At 38.7% G+C, this 27750-nt stretch overlaps 1 protein-coding gene across 1 annotated transcript in view; it reads left to right on the forward strand.

Annotated features, from left to right (window-relative positions):
* Positions 1 to 27750, forward strand: part of LOC134223034 (peroxidasin homolog) — a 491869-nt gene that overhangs the window by 374899 nt on the left and 89220 nt on the right. The window contains exon 7 of the mRNA XM_062702172.1: positions 17897 to 17994. Within this exon, the coding sequence (XP_062558156.1) occupies positions 17897 to 17994 (98 nt within the window). The remainder of the gene's footprint in view (positions 1 to 17896; positions 17995 to 27750) is intronic.

The following is a 27750-nucleotide window of genomic DNA, read 5'->3' on the forward strand; positions in this document are numbered from 1 at the left end:
CACGTTTTCCTCTTTTTTAATAATTTTCCATTAAATTTCCGAAAAATTTCTTATGGACAAACCAAATAAATTCCTTCAAAAATCCGATTTTTTCGTTGAAATACCGTAAATAAATTCGCGTCAAGTTCTGAATAACGTAAATTAAAATTTCGTAAAATTCACCGTGGAATTTCAAAAGAATTTTCCATTGAAAATTAAAAAAATCCCATGCAAATTCCAATGAATTTCCTATGAAAATTTCGAACTATTTGCGTTGAAATCCAATTTTTATGTTATTGTTCACATTTTTAACATTTTCCGGCGGAAAATTAAAAAAAAATCTGTGTTAATTGTAAATTTAAAAAACTTGCTGTGGATTTTCCGAACATTTTCCAGTGGAAACTTAAAACAATTTTCCTTAGAAATTGCAAAGTGCTGACTTGAAAATTCCAAAGAATTCTCAAAATTTCAAAGTAGTAGCTACGGAAAATCTGAAAATAATTTTCAAATGAATATTTTGGAAAAGCTCAAAAAATTTTCGGGAGTATACCAGTTTTCCGTCGTAATTCAGAAGATTCTTCCATTGAAGTCTTGAAAAGATCCTGAAAAAATACAGAAAAGAAATCTTCAAGAAACGAATGTAAAACATCTCCGAACAACGCCGAAAACGCCGCCGCCGCCTACCAAAATTCTGGCAAACGCCGCCGCCGTCGATTTTTGGACCGGCGCACACCTCTACACCTTACAAGAGCCGGAACGTGGATAAATGTTGCCGGAACGGAGAACCCTGGAGATGCGCTATCTTGTGGTATTCTGCCTGTAGATCTTGTACAGAATCCGCTGTGGTGGCATGGGCCTGCTTGAGAAAAGAAATTAAAACTAAAGAAATTGAATGGGATTGTGCAAACTCGTCTTATGACAAGTGAAGAAAAGAGTTGTTGGCCTGAAACCCAAGAAGTGAAACTGGAGGATTTGGACAAACCACATCTCGAAGAAGGATCAGTAGTAGTTACCACAGCTATACTATCTCCGGCGAGCGAAGTCTTCAACCTTCGGTCAACCTTGCATCATCTTGAGAAGCTGGTGGTGATGCCTCTGCGGTTCAAGCACAATGCTCTTCGGAATCGTGGGGAAAACGTAAAGAAAACGGGTCCCCCTCAAGGAACGAGAAGAAACATGACTCAAGTTGGTGAAATTATCGCAACATGAATGTTTCGCTCAAGAAAAAATTGACCTTCAACGAGGTCAGGTCAGGGGAGGTCAGTGCCACCTCTCGCGTCAAAACGTCCACAGTTGTCAAAAGGCATATTACGTGTAACGTTGGTTATGCGTAAATATCACTATGATCACTTATAATGCTGGCCCGCGGCTTCTAGTTGCAGACTTACGCGGAAAGATGCATTTTACGCCAAAACTATATTTTTTAGAAAAAAACTGTTGTTCTACAAAATTGTTCGAAATAGTAAGGCCATCGTTATGGTTCTACCAAAAAATAGGGTGACCCATCATATAAAAAAAATAGAAAATATTTTTTTTATTTCTCGGAATATTGACATGTTTTGTTCTACAAAGTTGTAGCGTAGCTTATTCCAATCAATTTTGCTAAAAAAACTTTTCCTGTAGCTCTTAAGTTGGCTGATTTAGAGCAATTTTACCTAATTGGATTAGGGTGTACCTAAAAAAACAGCATTTTTGATCTACTTTTTTTGTTTTAGATTTCTCGAAAAAGTCGTCTTCAGGTGACTTTTACTGCTTACAGAAATTAATATTCTTTATTATGTCAAAAAATCGGGGATATGTTATTTTTTTATCTCAAGTTTTTCAATTTTACTAAAATCATGTTTTTTCAAATAAATTAATATAACTCAACAACGAAAGAAGATACAGACGATATTCTTATAGCAAAACACGCGTTTGGACATTCGTGAGAAATGGAAAATAAAAAAACTACAGCTTAAACACTTTTTATAAATTTTATCATTATCATCGTATTGCAAGATTTACAAGAAAAGATGCATTTTCGGTCTGAAGCATACTTTTAAGAAAAAAAATTTGTTCTACAAAGTTGTTCTGGATACTTGGGTCCTTATTATAGAGTAAGCGAAAAATAGGGTGGGCCATTTTATAAAAATGTTAAATTTTATTTTTTTATTTTGCGGAATATTGGCATAACATGTTCTACAAAGTTGTAGCGCAGCTTTTTCTAATCAACTTTGCTATATAAACTTTTTATGTAGCTTAAACTTGTTTAGAGTAATCTTACTTACCAGGATTAGGGTGTCCCTCAAAAAAGAATATTTATGATCTGCTCATTTCATTTTTTATTTTTCACGGATGTCACCTTCTGAAGACCTTTGGGGCTTTTTAAAACACGTGTTTTGCTAAAAGAATATCGTCTGTTTCTTTTTCCGTTGTCGAGTTATATCAATTTATTTGAAAAAACATGATTTTAGTAAAATTAGTGAAACTTGAGATAAAAAAATAACATATCCTCGATTTTTTGACATAATAAAGAATATTAATTTCTCTTTCAGATGCCGTGTGAATAAATTTTTTTGGTCCGTCCTAACCGGAGATATCAACTTTTTAAAAAAATGAAATCTTGACAAAAAAAAGATTATAACTTTTGATCGGAAAAAGATATTGAGCGTATTTACCCATCAAAAGTTGCATTTTTTTAGCTCTAAAAGTCACCTGAAGACGACTTTTTCGAGAAATATAAAACAAAGAAAGTAGATAAATAATACTGTTTTTTTGAGGTACACCCTAATCCAATTAGGTAAAATTGCTCTAAATCAGCCAACTTAAGAGCTACAGAAAAGGTTTTTTTTAGCAAAACTGATTGGAATAAGCTGCGCTACAACTTTGTAGAACATAACATGTCAATATTCCGAGAAATAACAAAAATATTTTCTATTTTTTTATATGATGGGCAACCCTATTTTTTGGTTACTATTTCGAACAATTTTGTAGAACAACAGTTTTTTCTAAAAAATATAGTTTTGGCGTAAAATTCATCTTTCCGTGTAAATCTGTATCCTGGACCATAGTGCAGTGGCCGAGAACGATTGTGATCGCTTAGTGTGCGTAGCCTCGCTAGGAAAATAGTTCACAGATGCATTACCGGCTTCCGCAATAAACCGGTGGTACTGGATCAACTGATGGCTGATCTACCAGCGGAGCGTGTCACACCAGCTCCACTAGCCCTACGAGTTAGGGTCGACTACTGTGGGCCATTGTGCTATCCTTATCGACGAAAAGTCCCCGTGAAGCACTACGCTGAAATACTTGTATATTTGGTTACCAAGGCGGTCCATATAGAAATGGGGGTCGATCTCACCACTCAAGGATTTCTGGCCGCTCTTGAAAGGTTTGTGGGCAGACGTGGAAAGGTATCTGTTATCATGTGCGACTATGGGCCCGATTTCATGAGCGCCATGATGAGTTTGCTGGCTTATTCAAAGGTCAAAATCCCAACAATCCATCGCAGCAAGCGTGGCGGACATCGGAATAAAATTCAGTTGACTACGGTGTTAACGCAAATTGAAGCTTGCTGGAATTCTAGGCCACTGACTCAGATGAGCAGTGACCAAATTTTTTTTCAACACGCTCACTCCTGGACACTTCCTAATCCAACGAACGCTGGCGGCGATGGCCGAGCTTTGTTAGCAAGAAGTTCTTGAGAATAGGTTGTCCAGATGGCAAAGGGCTCAAGAGTACGTCGTACGTAATTCGGACAACAAACGAGAGCCTTGTGCGGGTGATTTCAAAGATCTGTAACTTGCCCATCGAAGACAACGAGCATCCCCACACAACAGAGGAGAATTAGGTCTCCTCCTACGAGGTGCAGCCAGCCAGCTTCCGCACACCAGTTGTATAAAACTTTAAAAAAAAACTCAAGGAATGTTTCGTCCTCATAGCCATTTCGTCCAAAGGCCGCTGGCCTTCCAGCACGACCACGCCTCATTGGTGCTGCCTATTGGACCAAGATTTTTTTTATCAGAGGACTGGCTCATCTACTCGCTCAACTTCTCTCTCTCTCTTACCCGGACAATATCCGGTTCGGTTCCATCGATCGGTCCATGGAATCAGGTACTCTTCGGTACCTAAGTCGACGGTTCCCCAGAGCAGTCTATCTGCATCGCGAAGAGAAACTGTGTCACGGACAGGAAGGAACCCTGAGGTACTTATGCGTCCCCCTATAGACGTTCCGAAAACTGCAGCAAATTCAGCATCCAACTACGTAATCGCCAAGATTTTAGAGTTGGCAATATGCCGTTTTGCCAGGTAGTGTCGTAGATAATGGTTCAATAGATCCAGGTATGCTATCAGACTGTGCTCCTCGGTATTAGGCAGCGACTTTCCAGCGCTTGTTGAGCCGTCCACACGGTTCCAGTTCAGTAATCCACTCGAGAAGCATTGTCATGCAGCTGGTGAGCGAGATTGACTGGAAGATATTCGGTCCGGAATCGTGGCAGTTCGGAATCATTGGAACGACGATGGCTTTCCGCCACTGCACCAGATATTGTTTAGCAGTTTGAGTAGCGTTTTTACGGATGGCAGGAAACGTTGCAGCTAAGGGTAAGCGATCCAATCAGGACTAGCAGCTGCACTTCGCCCTTCGTCGAGGGCACACAAAAATTATTCCAGGGTAATATCGATGATAAATGTACATTTTCACTGATTCTGATCAAAATTGCAGAGTAGCGACCATAGATATGTATAATCAGTCAACACTAGGCTAAGTTAAGCTAAAAATATAACAAAAATTCATCTGGCTAACCATGGTTTACAGCATCACAAATGTATTAAAATTCGATTCATGTTACCTATGTTTTGTCAGAATCTTCCGCACTGCACTGCAAAGCCAAACACACAAGTTTAAATCAACAGCATTCTGACTTGTTCTGTGTGTTTGCACAGTCAACTTTTCATATCTCGAGTTGGCCACTTTTCGATTGAAGAGCAGCTCGCACCATAGAGAGCTGACTATACGTTCCAGAGAATGGACCAATGGAACAAATGTTTTCACAGAAGCGAATATTTATTTTCTAAATAGACCTTGAAATGTTTTATTCCCGTCCAAGTGCGATGCGCTCCGTGCTGATTCATTGCCATTCTACACCACCCAATCGAAACATGCATATATATTGGATATTTGTGCGCTTTTGCATCGGGAATGCAAACCCGGTATTTTCACCGATGGGACGCATCGCTACAACAAGGATTGTAGAAACAGCGGTGCAGCATGCCATCACGGAAGATGCTTTCCGCAATCATTTACACATCCTCAAGGGCCCCCGGGATTGCGACTAACATCCCTGAAAGCTTTTATTGTCCCGCAATTGTTGGGAAGTGTCGGGGAGAAATAAACATCAATGCAACTATTGAATAGAGCTTCACAGAAGATCTGCTATGATGCATGTATCTTGTTATGGATGGAAGCCAGAACTGTAGCAGAAATGTGTTTTAATTTGGGACGTGAATGCTATTCGTTGTACATTTCCCATGTCTATTTTGTTATACTCTTCGAATGCTGGTTAATGCGAGCATAATCACGAGCACTATTATTCAGATTGAGGATTTCTGCTCAGGTGTTGGCGCTTAGTAAGAAGACTTTATAAAATTAGACAAAAATTAGACAGCGAGCATTGCAAATCTTTGCATCAGTGTAACAATGCATCTTTGTAAAAGCATTGTACATAAAGCAATATTTAAAATCTGGAAAATAAAAGCGTATCATTATTGTGAGAAATTCCACAATGATGAGAATCACGTCAGAAGCAAAGCAAAACAATCAACAACGAAGAGCATCACTTCAACTCTAACTAACTATTTGATGCTGTTTGTACCATCAAAAACGTGAGGTGCATTTTTAAAAAGTCTTTAAAAAACCGCTCATAATAGTTTTTTGAATACACTCGGGATACAGTTCCAAATAATGAATTCCGTTCTAAATAATGGAAATACGTTCACAATTCTATGAATTCCTCAAAAAAATTCATCCGTCTCCAATTAAAACTTCAAAAATACAATAAAAGAAAAAATCACAATGTGGCAATGGGATGTCGAAATTGCATTCTCAATTAATTTTCGAAAATCGTATCCTGAATAATTCAAGGTAGGGTTTATTCAAAACTCAGTGAAGTCTTATTGTATTCTATTAGAACCTTGCATTCCCAATTCAAAACCAGACACATCTTGGAACTCGCAACATATTTGTCAGAGAATTCCTTCATGGTAAAGTTATAGAAGAAACTACATAAAATGATGGGTTATACTCATAATGAAAAGCTTAGAATAACTTACGGATAAACATCTGGAAATATTCCTGCAGTAACATTAAATTCCTCAAGAAATCAATTTTCAAAAACGGTAGTATTCTTTCAAAAATTGTCATTAAAAATGCACATTGTTTTGTTGAGTATTTTTTGTTATTGGTAAGAGTTTTTCAATCAATTTTACACTTCCTAACATAAATATTTTTACATATTCACGAGAAATATACCTATCCGACCAATTTACCATGCAACAGAAATAATAAGACCGAATTGGAAGCAATTTATTGTGAATATATGTTTCGTCGATTTTTCATACTTCGAGCTAACGTCAACCCCGTTCCGTGCCACTCCGACAGGCGCAATAGACTCCAATTTGTAGTGGAAATAGATTTGGAAGCTCATATTCTCTCTCGAACAAATATGCAGCAGGGCCCAACCACCATCTCGCCGTCGTCGTCGGCGGAGATGTCGTCCCAACCGAAAAGGGGGCATAAATCCACAGCAGCATCAGCAGTAGCATCGTAACCCCATCCCACTGCCTTTTGGACGCTTTCAGCGAGCAAACTCTTTCGGGGATCCCATTAGCACCAGGCGAATCTGTGAGTTGTGGGCATTCGGGTGGGAACCAACAGGCAGTGGAAGCTCGAAAAAGGCCAACATCAGCATATTTCGATCGATTGGATATGGTTTGGCGAAAGAGGCGAAAAAAAACGTTTTAGTTTCAAGTCCGGTACGGAAGATAGGTTCTTTCCGATGTCGAGTTATCCGTACGTAGACTTTTTGTGTTTCGTAGTTGGCTCCTTGCCGGTCGCGTTTGGGCAACGATTTTGCAGAAAAGAAAGACGGACTGCCGAAGCGGGAGTGGCTTTTAGTGTATTTTAATACAGAAACGATTCGAACTGGGAAGTGCATATTTTATGGCACTATTTAGTCAACGACTTTTTTTATTTGACAAAATAAAGGAATAAATGGAGTTTCGTGGGTATTGTTCAGTTGAAGAGAAGGGCTTCAAAACAAGCTTGTTCAGTTCAAACATATTGTTTGATGAATGTCGACTTCTATCAATTTCAACGACGATACATCAGTAATTCAAAACAAACGTTTTAAATGCATATCACGTAAAGCATTCAAAGCAAAATTTGCTGAAGGCTCTCACATTCAACCATAAAAACTGCTGTAAAACAACATTTCTTGGCCAATTTCTACGCAAAAAATTGCATTCTATCCGAGTAGGTCTCAATTTTTGATTCGTATTTCGACTGGAATCAGTTACCATAATTGTACCAAAAGTGACTGACTGCCAAGCTTCTTTATGAAGGGGAAGGGAAGAGTATCAGCTTGGAAACTGAAATCTCTTCACTGGGAAAAGGGAGGTAGCTTGAAAGGGTTTCTATCGACGAGTACTGGCGCTAACATCGTGGTTTTTAATCTAAATTGATAATTGGTGTCATGATATTGAGCTCTGGAGAAACATTATAAATTGCAGCAATAAGCTAAATACCTGATTGCGTCCATTTAATCCAACGATTAGCCTCGTGTATAGTAGCACCATCAAGCTGACTTGAATGACTTGAACTTGAACTTCCGAACAACCGCTTAGAAAATGGCATCCATCTAAAATTTCGCAGATATATCATACTTAAATAGAAGACTTATGGTAAATAGTACTGCTGAGGAGAGCTTACCAGGCTGTAGAAGCCTGATTTTACATCAAAATCAGGAAACTGTCTACAAATTTTTGCTCATTTCGTACCATACATGTTCTAACTCTACACACAAGCCACAGCTGATCCTAGTCATGCATTCATGAAAAGAGCTTACCAGGTTGTAGAAGGTCCAACTTTCACTCAGAAACATCGTTCCGTTTTGGATTTTCTTCCAACGGGTCCAAATGGAACCAACGTCTACTCGAATGTAGAATTATTTTGGACGCACCAACCCGCTCAAGGGTTTGGATTTTCTTCCAATGACTCAACCGGGTCCAACCTCCAGTCGAATATAGAAGACATTAGAGACGCACCAACCCGCTCAAGGGTTTGGATTTTCTTCGAACGGACCCAACCGGGTCCAACTTCCACTCGAATGTAGAAGACATTAGAGTCGCACCAACCCGATCAAGGGTTTGGATTTTCTTCCAACGGACCCAACCGGGTTCAACGTCCACTCAGACGCACCAACCCGCTCAAGGGTTTGGATTTTCTTCCAACGGACCCAACCGAGTTCAACGTCCACTCAGACGCATTAACCAGCTCACGGATTAATTTTTCTTTTTTTTTTTACAGATTTCCCACATTTATCAGACATCCAAATTGACTCAATAACATTTAATAATTTAATGTGTTATCAAAAAACTGGGGATAACGGCTGTTCTCTTTGATCATATGATTACATCAATACAATATTAAAGGAATACGAATACCACAATAAAATTCTTCAACGAACACTACAATAAAATGCTTCTACAACCCTGTGTTCCCATAATTCGGAAAAATTAATATTGTCACTTCTCGGGGCGTCGGCCAAAGAAACTGAAAATGGCTTCCGGATGAAAACACTGTTCACTACATCATTTGAAACGAAAACAAACATACATTGTAACTAGGGAGCGTAGTTCCACTACCGACCTGGCCATTGCATTGTCGGATTTTCTCTCTTTTTTGTATAGGTCAAACACAACAAAACACAAAATTCAATTTGAATATTCCTTTTTTCAATTTTTTTCTCATTTTTTTTCTCCCAATACTTATCACATCTGCTGCCAACAACGCACATTGGGCCACGTCGTAAAATTAGGAGGAAAAAATTATTTTCACCATAAAGATGATATTTTAGGAACAAAGTGTCTAATTGTGTCTGTAGCAAAGTCAAAGCTTATTATTTAACCTTTATTTTAAAGTTTTTTGCAATAGGGTGGCCTCACTACATTTTAAGATATAATTTTTAACTTCTATATTTCTAATTTTAGCATTGTACGATGTTTTAGAAAGTTGTTCCTTATTTAATTTCGAGGCACTTCGCTGAAGAAACCATTGTTGTATGTCGTTTGTATCATTTGTTATAATAATTTTAAATAATTATGTTAGGGTGACCCTAAAAATAAATATTTTGAGTGTAACTTTTAGTTTTAATTTTTATCGAATTGACGTCTTCTACAAAGTTTTAGAGCATAAAAAATGCACGTTTTGGTTACATAACCAAGTAAATTCATTGGTGGATTGCAGAGATATCACTGTTTTTCTTGAAAAAATCCGTTGATTTCAAATGCCTGTATTTTTGAATGGGGGAAAAAGGGGGATGAATTTTCCCCAGGTTAAGACAGAGGAAGTGCTAAGGATTGCTCTTTATATTTTGGTTTTGGGAAATTTGAGGGAATTTGAGGTTTTTCCATCATTTGAAAAAATGGCTTTATGTACGAGGAAATCAAAATCATCAGTTCTAGAAGTGTTATAAAACCGAAAATTCCGCCCAATTCGTCAAAAACAAAATGTTTATAGTAATCATAGCTTCCTTATATATTTCCAGCGCATCTTCACTCAATATACCGATTGGTAGAATAACATGTTCAATAATATCAACGCTTATAAACGTGACAACTTCACTGTACAGACCGTAATCGTAGATTGTTTACATCACTTGTTCAATCGATTTTACTTTAAAATCGTTAGGGTGGTATGGAAAATAAGGTTTTTCGAGCGTAGTTTTTTTATTTTACTTTTATCTATTATTAGGGTGGTTCAAAAGTTCGATTTTTCTCCACACCGATCACTCAATTCTGTCCCATGTTCTTAGTGTCCTCCGCGAATTTGAGCGAAATTGGATAACAACTGATTTAGCACGAGCTGTTTCAAGTTTGCATGGGAATTAGTATGGGGAAGTGGATTTTTCATCCTACTGATTATGGCGCTTCCCCATACAGCGAAAAAAGAACCCACATGGCAAAAATCGCATGTTGATTAATCGTTCCAATAATTAGTTATCGGTTTTAATCCAGCTTGCGAATCTTTGGTTATGGTTATTGAACTTCTTCTTTTGTCAGTGCTATCTTTCGCGCCAAGAGCAGCAATGTTGCCTGTGAAGTAGTTTCGCGATAAGCTCCAATAAGCTCCGATAAGCTCACTTTGCCCATACTAATTCCCAAGCAAATTTAAACGGCTCGTGCTAAATCAAATCGCGGAGGACACTCAGAACATGGGACAGAATTGAGTGATCGGTGTGGAGAAAAATAGAATTTTTGAACCACCCTAATATATCTAGATAAAAATTAAATAAAAAATACACTAAGAAAAACCTAATTTTCCGTACCTAGAAAAACCTAATACCACGAGTGATGTAAACAACCTACGATTACAGTCTGTTCAGTGAAGTTGTCACGTTGATAAGCGTTGATATTATTGAACATGTTATCCTACCAATCGGTATATTGAGTGAAGATGCGCTGGAAATATATAAGGAAGTTATGGTTACTATAAACATTTTGTTTTTGACGAATTGGGCGGAATTTTCGGTTTTATAACACTTCTAGAACTGATGATTTTGATTTCCTCGTACATAAAGCCTTTTTTAAATGATAGAAAAACCTCAAATTCCCCAATACCAAAATATGCAGAGCAATTCTTAGCCCTTCCTCTGTCTAACCCAGGGAAAAATAGATCCACCTTTTTCCCCCATTCAAAAATACAGACATTTGAAAAAACGGATTTTCTCAAGAAAAACGGTGATATCTCTGCAATCCACCAATGAATTTACTTGATTATGTAACCAAAACGTGCATTTTGTTATGCTCTAAAACTTTGTAGAAGACATAAATTCGATAAAAATTAAAACTGAAAAGTTATAATCAAAATATATTTTTTATGGTCACCCTAACATTACTATTTGAAATTATCATAGCAAATGATACAAGTTACGTACAACAATGGTTTCTTCAGCAAAGTGCCTCAAAAGAAATAAGGAACTTCCTAGAACATCGTACAATGCTAAAATGGAAATATAGAAATTAAAATTTTATCTTAAAATGTAGTGGGGCCACCCTATTGCAACAAACTTCAAAATAAAGCTTAAATAATAAGCTTTGACTTTGCTGAAGACACTTTATCCTAAAAATTATCATTATGGTGAAAATATTTTTTTCTTCCTAATTCCACGACGTGGCCCACTGTGCAACGTTCGTCACAAAACTGATCATTATTATACACGGAATGTCTTTCCAGCCATAAACACTATTAAAAATTGCCCAACTAATTGAATGAATTTTAACTCTCATATCTTGCGTAACATTTTTTTAAATAAATGTATACCGTACACTATAACGAACCGTTTTTATTTGTTGATTGAGTATTAGATTGAAAGGAATATTTGATATTCTACTATATACTATTCTTTACATATAATTTCTAACACAATTTGTGGGCTACGCATAAAAGATTCGTACTTCCAAATAACTTTGTGAAAATTGACATTTATTTAAGAGATATCTGACCCAACGGGCATTTCCGCTATGAATGCTAAGTCGGTGATTTCCAAAATAAACTTCAAGATAGGGTATCCATGGTTTGAATTAGTGAAAAGCGTATCATGGTTTAAAATATTTCAAAACCAGTCGAAATTATTATCTCATTGGCAGGAAATAAACCTAGAACAGTATGCATGGCATATTTAGGTATACTGGAAGTGATAGAGTTCATTTAAACTTTCGTATGTATTGCTTAGATAGTAAAATGGAGCGATTTAAAAACGTCCTGAAGTTGCGCTAAATTCCCCCACCAGTGGAAAATTTGAAAAAGCTCGTAAAGGACGCATTTCGTGATATCAATATATTAAAAGAAAGCCATTTTCATCTGTAATCGAGAAACTGTAATTGAGAAACAGTTTTAAATAGTTAACATAGTATCATTTGTACAAGGTAAAAACTGATCATGATTTGAACTAAAATGTATCATGGTTTGAACTTGAAAATGCAGTCATGTTCTACTGCTGCCCGCTAGAAGCGCTGGATGCGCTTTGCTGGAGCATTTTGTTTAGGGGCAATGCCATACCGAAGCAAAGACTGCTCTAATGTCTTAGCTGTAACGATTTTCATGGGTATTTTTAACTCATGCAGCAGTTAAACTATATAGCTAGCCGATGCTATCTGAAAATTTAAGAAAATCTTAATCATACTGGTGATATTCACATTTAAAAATCCAAATTAGTCCACCTACCAGTGATTGTGCCTTTATGCATGCATTATTAAACAATAAGTGGATTGTTATTCAAATGCATCATCGGAAAATAATGAAATAATTTAATATGCGGCTGTGTCTTCACATACGTTATGAAGTAATATTAGCGTGCGCGTTCTATTTGTGCTTTTTCGTTGAACGATTAAGCTTTTGAAGCGTTATTTTATATAAGCTACGCTAAACAAGCAAACGGTTTGCGGCGTGATTTTTGTGGTACAATCGGCGAAAAGCTCCCTGGCGTCATCTGTTGGCGTTTATTTTGTATTAACGATAGAAGTGTCATGAAATGATTGCCGAGACAGCAATTATTTTGATGGAAATCATTTTCGTACTATACGAAAATTTTAATTAGCTTTTGAATACCGCATGATTTATTCACGCGATTCAAACAAAAATCAATAGCAACCAACTGTGCCAGAAAAATGTTAAGAAAATTATTTTGAGTGGAATGTCTTCACTTGTCATAAGGCGAGTTTGTACAATCCCCTTGAATTCCACCACTTAATTGTATCTTGACAGATACGTATTTCGACCTCAACAGTTAGGCCGTCTTCATGATTTATCTAGGTACATTAACTACGGTGCTTACTTCTACTCGCTTGATGCGCTTAATGCTTAGGTATAAACTTGAAGAGCCAGGAGCTACCATTTCCTTGATCTTTATTCAACAACCGCGTTTGTACCTGTCGGTAGATTTCCAAGCTCTCAGCAACATCAAGTTTCCACGGAGAAGAGACATTTCTTAAAATTTTAATGTTTGATGTCGTAATTGAATGATTTTCCTGATATACATGTTCAGCTACCTTAGACCTTAACTCACAATTTAATCCCTTATCAGTTTCCCTCTTAGCCTTACTTACTTCTGCAATATGTTCTTTGAACCTTACATCTAACGATCTTCTTGTTTGACCTACATATACTTTATCACACTGTGAACAATTAATTTGATAAACCCCGGCCTTATTTAACATTTCTACTCTATCCTTTGTGGAGCCCAACAGTGTCTTCAGTTGATTGCTTCTGCTGGAGAATACTAAATCGATGCCGATTTTCCTCAGTCGATGGCGTAGCTGGTGGGTGATGTGTCGATCATAGGGGACCGATACACTCTTCAGCGGTTCATCGATCGGTGCCAGTGTTGTCAGTTCGTTTTTCCGTAGGTTCCTCTGCATCTTGTTGATGATTGCTTGTATTGTTCTTTCCTTGTATCCGTCGATCTTCGTTGTTTCCATGATGTGTTGTAGCTCCTTCATCATGTGATGAAAAGCTGCCATTTTATGCTGATACGAATAATTTGATGTGTATGGGACGACTCTCATGGTGTTGGTGGGCTTCCTGTAGATTTCGAAGTCTAAGGTTGCATTTGTTCCCTTGATAACCAGTAGATCCAAGAAAGGTAATTTACCTTCCTTTTTCTCCTCGTGGGTGAATTTGATGTCTTTATGCACGTTTTTTTATCGCTTCCAAAATCCTGGGTAGATCTTTCCGGTTGATAATGCTGAAAATGTCGTCCACGTACCTCCACCATTTCTCGGGTAGTTCTCCTTGTTCCTCTAGGTTGCCCTCCAAATTCGCCATGAATAATTCGCATAAAAACGGTGATAGCGGATTTCCCATAGGTGCACCCTTCGTTTGTATGTAGAAGCTTCCACGGAATGTAAAGTAGTTCTCATTCATGCATAATCTTGTAAGCTTGAGATACATCTTTACTTTTCCTCGCCATGCTGCATCCGTCCGTTGTTCTAGTAGCCAATCCTCCAAAAGGTTCAGAGCATCCTTCACTGGAACACCTGGGAACAATGCCGCTACGTCGAATGATACCATGATGTCCTCTTCTCCGATGTTTCCTGATTCCAATATCCTCTTGGTGAACTCCTGGGTGTTTACAACTGATCTGCTGGGGAACGGCTTCGGCATACTCTGGAACTACTTGACTAACCACTTGGCCAGGTTTTGTGTAGGGGATCCCACTGATGAAACTATTTCTCGCATCTCTGTACCTGGCTTATGTATCTTTGGTAGTCCTTTGATCCTTGGTAACACAGGGTTCGTCATTTTAACCCGGGCTTCTCCGATAATCGTCTTGCATTCCTTTATTGTTTTATCCGTAAGTTGGATTAGTCCGGGTAGTGGGTCCACTCTCAAATGCCTGAATGGTCCTCCGTTGATTTTTGTCGTCATCTGTCCATCGTAGTCCTCTTTGTACATTATCACCACTGCGTTTCATTTGTCCGCCTTCATGTAGTAAACTGGTTTCTCCTCCAACTCCTTTAAAATCCTCCTCTCGTCTTTGTTCGATGTCCCATGATGTTCTGCTTTGATGGCGTCTACTACGATGTTTCTCACACTATTCTGGTCCCGTTGATCAACATTTCGTGAAATCGCTGTCTCAGTATCCACGATTATCTGATCTAGGTCCGCTTTCTGGGTTGTCGCATACCTTAACCCCTTGTTGAGGTGTGCTAATTGTTCCTCCGTAAACTGCTGTGTCGAACGGTTAACCACGAATCCCTCGATCATTTGTACTGTGGGTTTAGTCGTTCTACCTTCCGTCGCTGATTTCCCTCGTAGAATGGTCAATTTCTTCTTGTGCAATCTCCTCTTCCTGTCCACTTCACACTCTTCGGCCCGCTGTACCTTCTTTAGGAATATGTCGAAAGAGTCTTGGTTCTCCTTTGCCAGCTTGAGGTGCAGGTTGTAGCACTCCAAGCTCAACCTCTCTAGCTTGGCATAGTGTCCCTCGATTGACAACTTCAACAAATCCGATTCCGCTCTTACTGATAGATTTTGGGATGTGAGCTCCCATCTTAATCCTATGGCTGACAGGAGTCAGCCACTCCTTTTGGCACTTCTTAAGGAAGGCCACGTCCTTAAGAATACCTGCGATCCTCCTCTTCAAATCTATAAAAGTACTACGCTCGTTCCGCTTGGATGCCATTTTGATAAGAAAATTATTTTGAGCTTTTAAGTGAAATGTCTTCACTTGTCATAAGACGAAAAATGTTGTTGCCCATTTTATTCTTCGTATTTTACCCACATGAATTCAACTCACCTTATGAAATCAGCTTCAGGATCCGAAAGAAAACCTGTCAGGATCGCCAAAATGTGGGGCGCCAAATGCTCGGAGCGAAATAGGATGACAGTAGCTCTCCGTGAATGCGTGTGCACGCCATGGAGATCTGACAAGAAGAGGCCGAGTCATGGCTTGCTGCCGATTGACATGCTGAGGTGTGAATCTATAAATACACGCTAAAAGTTTCTTAGCCAAACCCCACAACAGTGAGAGATTTAAATCGCGAAGTCGAAGCAAAATTCTTCACACAACCAATGACAGTTCTTTATGGGTTTTTACGGTAGAGCAACAGAGAGGAGGAGATGGCGGCCATGTTTCACTCAAACTCTGACAGATAGCAATGGGGTTTCCCATAGGATGGAAGAGCAGAATTTGCTTCGACTCCGCGAAACACGGTGTCTATGTCCGAAGAGGCTAAGCTTCAAAAAATCTTAGTATCTCTAAAACATCCACTACACGAAAATATAGGCTTTCCTCTTTCACGTAGGTGCATTTTTAAAATGTTCTATCGGGGGTCAATTTTTCATACATTTGGGGGAAGGTTAAATCGACTTTCATTTGAGATTTCTATGGAGCTTGCAACAAAAATAGTGATAAAAGTAATTTTTTTTCTCAATCCCCCAATAGAACATTTTAGTTTACCCACGATATGAAAGAGGAGATCATATACTTTCGCGCGGTGGGTGTTTTAGAGGTACTATTTTTTTTAAAATAATGTTTCCCCATAGAGACACCGTGGAAAAGGAAACTGTTGGGAAAGAAACTCTGAAATCCCTCATGGTCGACGGTCTCGAAGATAAGGCACAAAACGTCACTGATCAACAATTATAAAAGAATACCAGTAAATTTGGCTGGAATACTTGGTTAAGTTTCAAAATAATAGTACGAGTAAGAAGGTAGGGTTGAATGGGAAGAATGTATGTATATGAATGATATTTTCACGAGATGTTGTGGTTTATGATGCATATTGTCAAGACCGTTTCAAAAATTGGTTGAAAATGATAGATCAATAAATAATAAATTGAAATAGGATCTTGTCAAGCAGTAGTAAAATCCTTTCAACCAATTTTTCCTTAGGTGTCTAACAGATAGTTTGGTCGTGGGGTCGCCAGGTCGATTTCCAGGATACAGCAACAGGACTAAATGCTGTCACTTCCTAATATCCGGGAATGTCTGCTCGTCCAGTCACCTCTGCATGACTGAACAGAACATGTCCGGATTGCTTTACTGACAACGGACATTTACACAACACCCAGTAGACCAGTGGAGGATTTTTTGCTTCACGGAAAAATTCCGCTTGACCATTGCGGGAATCGAACCCACAATTCACAACACATGCGTTTTGACAATTGACGTCGCCAAACGCATAGCCATAAAGCCCACAAGAGTAGCTTCCTACATTTTTATTCAAATAGACGCTGTATCGTCCTTTCTCCTCTACAGGCCGATAATTCGACTTTTTGTTATTTTATATTATAGATTGACTTGGATTGCAGAACGTTATGTCGATTATCGATTCCACTGCATTTCACTGGAAGGTACCTCGGGTGCCGTCATTACACAGCGCGACGTCTTTAAAGCCCCAGTCTGTAGCCCAAGATTTTTTTATGTACAGGTTATCCGACTTCGTCAGTAGATGGGAATAACCAGCGCGGGGGGGAAACATTGAAACATACATTTTCAGTGCAAAACGTAAACAAACGAGCATAAATTCCATACAAAAATCCAAGATGGCTGAGTTGGGGATATTGACAAGTCGGATAACCTGTACATAAAAAAATCTTGCTGTAGCCCACACATTACTTTTTATCACCAATACCTTTTCGTCCTACGTTTTAACACTCGTGGAGGCGTGCTACTGTATTTCGTACAACAATAATGAAAAATAGAACTGGCGATACACAGAATGAACAAGCCTGCATGAGTGTTCCAACTCCGCGCGCTTATTGAAAGGTCGACCCCTTTTGATTCAATTCATCCTCGCTCTAACAACTTTTCTTTCATAGATTCAGTTGCTCTGGTGCCTGACCTGATCCAACAACCATTTTTCTGGGACATATAATTAGGCCTTTGAAGACCATACAATTATTTTGCGGTAGCGGTCTCTTCGTAAGATTGTTTTTATTTTTCACCACAACATCTTTTCACAACATCGGCCTGTCTTCGCCATCTAATAGCCATCATTCTCTTATGGCTTTTTAAATATTGGGTAATATTTCGAAATGTATGGAATACAGCAATCGCCTTTAATAAGAATACTACCCGAGATCAAATAAATGTCGAATAAACCTTGCAACACCGAATTGACACGCTCCTAATGAAAACTGTCATTATCTTTCCAGCCCCTCCGGACATAACCGTGGAGAAGACGTGGGTGCATGCCAGTGAAGGATTCGATATCGATCTTGTGTGCACGGTGCACGGAGATGTCAACTCGGAGGTAAGTTGGTGCACCGAAGCCGGTAGACTATAGTTGACGCTTTTCCCATTTCCCGAACAGCAGTAGCTGGCATTCATCGGGTTCAACTGAATCAATTTGAGTTTGGGTACCACTCTAAAACATCACTCATCCAACTTTGCGCTCTCGGAGACTGAACCTGCAGCGTTCACAATTGGCTTGATTGTGTTTATGATGCTGCAGCTCCGTGGTAGTGAACTGCTTTCATCTTGCATCGTTTTGTTAGGTTAGTTAAGTTGAGGTGAAACCACTTTGCTGGTATGTTGCTGAAATTACTGCCGCATAACTATCGTCTTTTCGAGCCCTGTAGGTGGTTCACTAAGTCTGGGAGTGGATATATTTATATCAGGTGAAAAAGTTATGTTTGTTAGTTACTGGTTTCTCGGCAGACTCTGAGGTGACGAGCAGCTTTTGGACATGCCGGAAGGTGGGAGGAGACTGTATAACGAAGTCTTGCAGAAAGTTAGTCTTTCATCACGTAGGACCTCCGCCGATGCTGGCGTATGACGAGTTGAAAATGTTTTCCTAGTTCAGACGACACGACGTCAGTTCAAGCGACGACCGAATGGCGTGGCACCATAAAGCTGTTTGCGAGAATAAGTAAAACGAAATATAGCTTCACTTCATAGTTAGTTTGAAGGTTAAAGTTCAAAAGTATTGCTTGTTTTCGAATATTTTCATTATTATTGTGTATTATATACAATGTGTGTGCGGTAAGACGCGCGGCTACAAAGCAAGACCATGCTGAGGGTGGCTGGGTTCGATTCCCGGTGCCGGTCTAGGCAATTTTCGGATTGGAAATTGTCTCGACTTCCCTGGGCATAAAAGTATCATCGTGTTAGCCTCATGATATAACGAATGCAAAAATGGTAACCTGGCTAAGAAACCTCGCAGTTAATAACTGTGGAAGTGCTTAATGAACACTAAGTTGCGAGGCGGCTCTGTCCCAGTGTGGGATGTAATGCCAATAAGAAGAAGAAGATATACAAGACCGAGAATTTTAAGATGTAAGTCACCGAAGTAGAATTTGAATTGATTTCGATGACGGTTTTTCTGCTGCAGTAGACTGAAGCAGAATTGATGTGTAAGCAAAGCTATGTGACATCTAAAGCATGTCTAATATGCTCGATAGTTAGATGGATAGACATTTTCATTTGAAATGACATTTTCAAATGAAATTTCAGCCACTATTTTAAATCCATCTGAAATGTCCTCCCTAAAGACTTGAAAGACACCTCGATTCAGGATAAACTTTTCTCAACTTTTTCCCAAACGCTTTCCCAATAAGGACTTCCTCTCTTTGTGTTACTCTATGTCATACATTAATTAAAAACTTCTTCCTAGCGATGGTTTACTCTTCTCCGAATGCACGTGGGAAGAAACGAGGGTGCACACAGGCAACGAGGGGAGCTCAACTCTGGGAAACACAAGTTTTTTACAGAATAACTAGCGAAAATTTATTTAACTCGTTGCGTTGTGCTCGGAGCAGTGCAGTGTAGTTTGTTTTAAGGCATCGGTGCGTATGTTCTCAACTATTCCAATCTGATGAGTATCCTAGGAGATGTATGAAGCGATTTCTTTCTCCTGCGTTTTCCACATTTTCCATTACGAAGAGTGCAAAAATCAACTTCACCGAGCAGGAGAGTTTAACTTCTACCCAGGAAGGTGTGAATGGAATGGAATTAGCACTGCATTAAAACCAACCATGGATGGTCGGTGCTCGTGGCTAAAATTATGCTCGATTCGAGGGGTTGCAAAAAAAGATAATGGATTGTTCTCGGGGTAAATGAAAGAACGAAAGGGACCTAATTAAAAGTGTAGATATGCAAAGTGAGATCGGACCCACTCTGCGGTGTGCAGATTTTGAATTAAAACTTAATTTAATTGTCTTTTAATCTCGTCTTTTGTGGGAAGTCCGTGAACCGAACATGAAGAGACAAAATGAAAGAAAAAGTTAATACATCTTAAAAATAGGGATATTCCGTATATGAAAGGTCTTTTATTCGTAGCGGGTTACTTTTCTAGTTCTTCAAAGCTCTCATATCATCCTATTAATGGAATTAAAGGCTAATTGGTTATTCGTTCCTTTCGTGGTCTTTCAATAGTACAGTACTGACGAACCTATTGCGTTGAGTATTCTTTCTCTTCGAAATGAGATTATTTTTAATGAAATTGAAAATAGAACAATTCCCTGGGATAACTGTGATGTTTGACTACAAAGTCAGATTGAGATAACGTAGACTGGGTTTGCAGTTTGCAGTGGGTCTAGAAAATCTGATGGACTTCAATGTTCAAGGTAATTGCTCCATCAGAGTAAAGCTTTTCGGAGGTTGCTTGAATTATTTCAAAGTTCCTCCTCCGACAAAGGTCGAAGAGACGGAAATCGAGTTTTGTAACTGAGGCAAACCATTGAATACTATGTTAGGAATTATGCACACTTGAACCAGATATATTTCCTTCTTCAAGAACGTTGGCATATAATTAAGTATAGACGAGTTGTTTACGCAATTCTCTTAGCACAAATGTTTTCATTTCATGAATTTCTTTCAGGATCACTTTCATATCAGGAAAAACACATATTCCGAACTGTTTAATATCAAGCTGCCCGGCTTCATCATAATGCAAAAATATTGCGTAATATTTTATATAGGATATCATCCTGAACAAAAGTCATGAACAGAATAACAAAACATTATATGGACTTGATTGATATATGAGATAAAAGAACAGGCAGCAATATCAAAAAATAGCATCGAAACATCATTAAAATATCAAGATATGCTATAGATAAGAACAAACTAATGGCATATTGAATTGATCCCTTATTACAAATAGCATAACTTGATCTCCTCAATATATTTTAGTGCAAAATATTGATATCGAAAATGGAAATAATTGTACGTTCGTTGAATTTTTTTTATTCTTCTAGAAAGTTATCTTATAACATTATTTGAAATCCCTAATGATTAATAAACCATAAAATATAACACAAAAAATATGGCATAGCATACTTTTAACTGACTTTACATATCTATGGTAACTAGAGGTAAGAAGGAATTTTAATAGCCGATATTTTGTATTTGGCCGTGTTTATCTCTGTGGCTCCACAGAGATGTGAATCGGCGTGGACATTTTCTTTCGTTTTTTTCTTGAAGATTTTTTCTGCATTTTATCACGATGTTTTCGAAAACGGGCGAATCTTTTGAATTTCGTCGGAAAAAAAATGACCCGAAAATTCTCTGAGCTGCTCCTTTGAGAATAATATTGTATTTTTCATGGCAACTTCTTTGAATTTTTTAAAGTTCTTTAGAATTTTTAAGGAAGCACTTCAAAATTTCCCAGAAAAATTGTTTGATATTTCCGTGGGAAATTCTTCCGAATTTAGATGGAAAATTCTTCAGAATTTTCATGAAAAACAGTTCCAAATTTCTACATGAAAATGTTCGGAGAGTACTGTTAAGTACTCTTTAAAATTTACACAGGAACTTCTTCAGATTTTCCAGGGGAGATTGTTCAAAATGTGGACATCAACAAAATTATTTATTTAAAGGGTAAGTTGTTCGAAATTTTCATAAAAAATTATTGACTAAATAATAAACTAAAATTGTTCAGAACTTAAACGTGATTTTTTTATTTTTACGATAAATTGTTCCGTATTTCAATTAAAAACTCGGAATTTTGAAGGAATTTCTGTGGATTTCTACAGATAATTCTTTATATTGTCCATAAGAAATTCTTCGAAAGTTCAATGAAAAATTGAAAAAAAGACAAAGGGTCGTTTGGCCGAAAATCATTTGGCGGAAAGCCATTTGACTGAAAAATACGTTAAGTCGAAAATTATCAAATTGAATTGCATTTGGATGAAATAAACGTGTGGGCGAAACAGTTATGCAACGGAGAACAGTTTGACCAAAAATTCAATTTAGCCAAAGCGACGTATGGCTGAATCTTCTTATATATAAAAATGAAATGGTCTGTGTTCGTATCCGCATAACTCGAAAACGGCTGGATGGATTTTTTCATTTCTTCAGCAGAAACTTTCGTTATAGTTTCCGACGGGTTTATATGATATTTCCTAATGGGAAAATTACGAATAAGGTTGAGTAAATCGTGAAATGCTAAAATTAAGATTCATATGGAAATTTCGCATGGGCAGTCCACAACGCGCATTTACGCCTACTATGCAGAACAACGTCTGCCGGGTCAACTAGTTGGTAATAAAAATAGCACTAACACCTCGTTTGTCTAAAATAGTGTTTGGTCGAATAGGATACAGGGCCGGAAATGTTGTTTGGTCCAAATGGTTTAAATAACTATTGTCTTCCTTTTACTTCCACTAATTAGTTTTTTTGGTATCTACACAGATACGCATTTCGTACTCCACTTGAGGACTTCTTCAGTGTGCTGTTATCTCAAGAAGAGGACGATACCGATGTTGATAGCAAAAAACGAATTAATGGAAGTAAAAGGAAGACAATAGGACAATAGACAAAGGACATCTGGTCCAACGGCCAAATGTTGATTATTAAACGGTTAACCGTTTGGCCATATAACCTTTCGGCCAAGTGACCTTTCTGCCAAACGACCATTTCGGCCAAATAACCTTTTCGGTCGAACAACTTTGTTGGCCAAATGGCTCGTTGAACGAACGACATTTTCGGCCGTATGCCCATTTCGGCTAAATGAAATAGTCGCCATGATGGGTTTCGGTCAAATGACATATTCTGGCTTTTGGCCAAATCACCCTACCTGTCATTTAGCCAAATGTCATTCGGCGAATAGCCATTTGTTTGAATGGCACTTAGTTAAATAACACGTTAGGCCGAATGTCATCTAAACAAATTCCATTAAGCCGAATTAAACGTTTGTCCAAAACGGCATTAGGTCGAAAATTGTTTGACCAAAAATGGCGTTTCATCGACAACGACAAACAGCTGGAAGGCACATTCGGCCGAATTGGTAATTTGATTGAAAAAGTTGTTTGCCCTAACAGTTCGTTTGGCTGAAAATGCCATTTGGCCGAAATGGTCGTTTGGCCGAAAAAGTCATTTGACCGAATAGATTATTTGGCCTAAAATGCCGTTTGGTAGAAATGGTCGATTGGTAGAAAGAGCCATTTGTCCCGAAAATGTCCTTTCTGCATGGCAACCAAAATGACCAATTTAGCCGAACGTGTCGGCCGAATACCCGTTTCGACCAAATGACTTTTTTCTGTCACTCGACCATTTCGCCCAATTGAGCTATTGCGCTAACTTTTTTTTTGTTCAGCCAAAGGAACTAATCGACCAAATGACATTTTCAGGGCTGTTACAAACTGAACAAATTTCAATCCGCGAAATCCGCGACTGCAAAAACAAAACCGCGACCAGAATGAATAACGGTCAAATTACTTAAAAACACATTTCCATGCGAAACTTCAATATATTTCTTTTAAATTTGTCGACATTAACGACATAATGAACAATTGGAAAAGTAAAATAATGGAATTCAGAGTAAAAGTAACTAGAACTTTCAAATGTCAGTTAAGTAGAACGAACATGATTTATATTGGTCATTGCATTACTCCGGGAAAGATTAGCTAGAATTTGAAATCTGTTTCAAAATCAAAAGGAGCAGATTCTTTGAGGTACTTCTAAACCTTGTGCGATTCTCTTTAGATTCAAAAATCCTACCCAACAAAGCTTGAAGAACCTTTTGACAAAAGAATGCAGAGACGGACAGAAACGACTGTAATATTGGTTTCTCATGGACTCCCCACCTGCTGTAATGACTATAAGGCAGCGATTCTCAACCTTTTTCTTGAGAGGTACCCCTTCAAACTATTGCATTAATTGAGGTACCCCCTCCTGAAAGTAGGCTTCCAGGTCTCTTGAAAGGATAATTCCAAGCCCTTGAATCTCTTAAAAGTAGGCTTCCGCACCTTGATAAAAGGCTTCTGAGCCTCCTGCATAGCTTTCGAACCTCTTGCATGGCGGCTTTAGAGCCACTTAAAAGGAGGCTTCCTTTGCATCTCGAAAGGACGCTTCTGAGCCTCTTGAAAGTATGCTTCCAAGCCTATTGGAGAGAGGCTTCTGAGCCTCTTGAAAGGAGGCTTCCGAGCCTCTTGAAAATAGGCTTCCGAGCCACTTGAAATTAGGTTTTCGAGCATCTTGAAAAATAAGCTTCCTCTTTGAAATTGCCTCTTTGAAATTGGCTTGTGAGCCTTTTGAAAATAGGCTTCCAAGCCTGTTAAAAGGAGGCTTACAAGCCTCTTGAAAGGAGGCTTCCGAGCTTTTTGAAAGAAGGATTCCTACCCTTTTAAAAGGCGGCTTCCAAGCCTCTTGAAAGTAGACTTCCGGGCGCCTTAAAACAAGGCTTCCGGCCTCTTTAAAAGCAGGCTTCCGGGCTTCTTGGAAGACGAGCCTCTTGAAAGGAGGCTTTCAAGCCACTTGAAAGTAGGCTTTCGAGCCTATTGAAAATAAGCTTCCGAGCCTCTTGAAAATAGGCTTGCGATCCTATTGAAAATAAGCTTCTGAGCCTGTTAAAAGGAGGTTTCCGAGCTTGTTAAAAGGAGGCTTACAGGCCTTTTGAAAGGATCTTCCCGAACCTCTTGAAAGGAGCCATCCGAACTTTTTGAAAGCAAGCTTCCGACCCTTTTGAAACGTGGCTTCCGAGCCTCTTGAAAGTAGACTTCCGAGCGTCTTAAAACAAGGCTTCCGGCCTCTTGAAAAGAGGCTTCCCTGCCTGTTGAAAAGAAGCTTCTCAGCTTCTTGAAAACAGGCTTCCGGGCTTCTTGGAAGACGGCTTTCAGGCCTCTTGAAAGGAGGCTTCCGAGCCTACTGGACAAAAGCTTGTGAGCCTATTGTAAAGAGGGTTCCGAGCCTCTTAAAAGAAGTTTTTGAAGCCTTTTGAAAAAAAAAACTTTCCGAGTTTCTTGAAAGGAGTCTTCTGAGCTTTTTGAAAGAAGGCTTCCGACATTCTTGAAAGGAGGCTTTTGAGCCTTTTGAGTATTCCGGGTCTCTCAAAGCGAGGCTTCCAGGCCCCTCGAAAGGAGGCTTCCGAGCCTCTTTGAAGTAGCTTCCCGCGCCCCTTGAAAGGAGCCATCTCAGCTTTTTGAAAGAAGTCTTCCCACTCTTTCAAAAGGCGACTTCCGAGCCTCTTGAAAGTCGACTTCCGGGCATCTTAAAACAAGGCTTCCGGCATCTTGAAGGTAGTTATCCAAGCCTTTCGAAAAGAGCCTTTCGAGCCTCTTGAAAGGAGTCTTTCGAGCTATTTGAAAGAAGGCTTCCGACCTTCTTAAAAGCCTTGAAAAGAGGATTCCGGGTATCTCAAAGCGAGGCTTCCGAGTCTCTTGAAAGAAGGCTTGCAGGCCTCTTGAAAGGAGATTTTCAAGCATCTTGAAAGGATGCTTCCAAGCCTCTCGAAAGAAGGTTTCTGAACATCTCGAAAGGAGGCCTTCAAGCTGTCTGGGTGAATCCTTCCGTGAAGCAAAGCGCTCCGATCGAATGGACTTCGCCGCCCTACCAAACTGACTATCTACAAAACGCTCATTAGCTGGAGTGCAGATGGTGCAGAAGGCGAATGAACCACGAGTTGCATCAGCTGTTGGGAGAACCATCCATCGTTCACTCCGCGAATATCGAAAGACTGCGGTAGACCGAGCACGTAGCCAGAATGACGGGTAGTAATCTGGTGAAAATGGTTCTTGACAACGATCCTACGGGAACAAGAAACCAAGGTGCGCAGCGAGCAATATGGATCGATCAGGTGACAGACGATTTGCGGAACCTCCGCAGCCTTCGTGGTTGATGATATGCAGCCATGGACTGAACGGAATATGGAGAACACTTTTATGCACTACACAGACCACTCCGGCCTTAGTCTAAAAAATAAAAATAAATAATTCATATTATGTAAAAGACAAAGTTTTGAAACGAAAAATACACAATTGTCAAAACTTTATTAATAAGTTTCGATTGTAATTATAATAGTCCGCCATTACGCATTTTTGTCCGAGGTACCCCCTAAGACCAGCGAAGGTACCCCCAGGGGTACATGTACCCCAGGTTGAGAACCGCTGCTATAAGGCATAAGCATAAGCAAACGAAGATACTAGATATTTTGAATCAAAACGTATTAATAAACCTCAATTTTTGCTACTACATTGAAGGGATCCACTGCCAAAAGCTTCGGAGCCAAAGACTAAGGTAAAATTCGTTCCGCAGATCGAGAATTGCAATATGATCGGTCAATATAACGGAATATCGTGAAGATAAACATTCATACGTTTATTGAAACGTTATTTAAATATGACGTGTTTGAATACTGAAGTATTGTTAAACTAGTTTATTTGTGGACGCAATAGCGCCCGTGGCAAGTGTTTTTTTTGTCAATTTTTAAGAGTGATATATTCTTTTCTGCATTTAAAAAAAAAATCAAAATTTTCAACGTCTGTTGTCTGTGATTTTTTTCATAAAATGCTGTGTCTGGTTGACTAAGGTTGTAACTGGTTTTGTTTTCTGCATCTGATATTAAAAAAATTAAAAGAGTCAAATATTTTATTTTTTGTGTGAGAATTTCCCCGCGTGAATTTCACCGGACAGACAAACAGGGCTGATGACTGTAGACTGGCGGATGCACGATGCCACCCATACCCACCAGCCCCCCACCACCCAATAATTGTATATTTTCTGAAAAATTCAAATATATACGCCAAAATTGCTCCGCAATAAAACACATTTTTTTATAATATGATTAATTTCTGGAGAAATTCGGAAAGTGTTTATATATGCATTTTCGTTAGACCTTCTCGAGAAATCCTCTATGTTTTTCAGTAAATTTCGTAGAAATTTCTTAAGCCTTAAGGCATTACAGAAATATCTCATGAAGCAATTTCCAATGGAATTCCTTCAGGAATTTTCGGAAGAACTCGTGATTTCCAAAGGATTTCCAAAAATATGTTTATATAATGGAATTCCTACAATATTACGGTGTTGTTACGTGCCCCAGGAACTCGGTTTCTTTTCTCAGGAATTCACACTTATCAAGTTGAATTTTGAGATTAAATTCCGCTAGTCTTTTGAGTACTTTCCTAACATTCTCTAAGTGGTTCTTGAGATTGTAACCAGTGATAATAATGTCGTCTAAATAGACGTAGCAAATTTCGCCGATTAAATCGTGAAGAATGTTATTCATGGCACGTTGACACGTTGCCGGTGCATTTTTTAGGCCAAAGGGCATTCTGGTCTGTGGAAAAGTCAGTTTTGAATTTATGTAAAGGATCCATTTCGACATGGTGAAATCCAAATTTTAGATCTAGTGTTGTAAAATACTCTGATTTTCCCAGTCTGTCTAGGATGTCCTCGATCCTTGGAATGGGGAATTTGTCGTCAATAGTCTTTTCATTGAGTTTCCGATAATCAATGACGACTCTGACTTTCCGTTTTCCGGACGCATCTATTTTTTTGGGTACGACCCATATTGGAGAGGAGTATGGGCTCGTTGAGTGGCAAATTATTCCGTTTTCTAACATGTCGTTTATTTGGTCTTCAACGTCTTTCTTGTAGTGATATGGGTATTTGTACGATTTTGTGTATGTCGGTCTATCTTCTTTGGTGGGTATTTGGTGTTTTACCGCCGTTGTCGCCGTGAGTTGTTCGTCGCTTTTAAGAAGTACTCCCTGGTTATTCATGATGGTCTTTATTAATTCTCGCTTAACTTTTCAAAAGGACCTAAGTAACATTTTTTTTCATGAATTAA

The sequence above is a fragment of the Armigeres subalbatus genome, chromosome 3 (assembly GCF_024139115.2).
Source record: "Armigeres subalbatus isolate Guangzhou_Male chromosome 3, GZ_Asu_2, whole genome shotgun sequence".
In the NCBI taxonomy this organism is placed as follows: Eukaryota; Metazoa; Arthropoda; class Insecta; order Diptera; family Culicidae; genus Armigeres; species Armigeres subalbatus.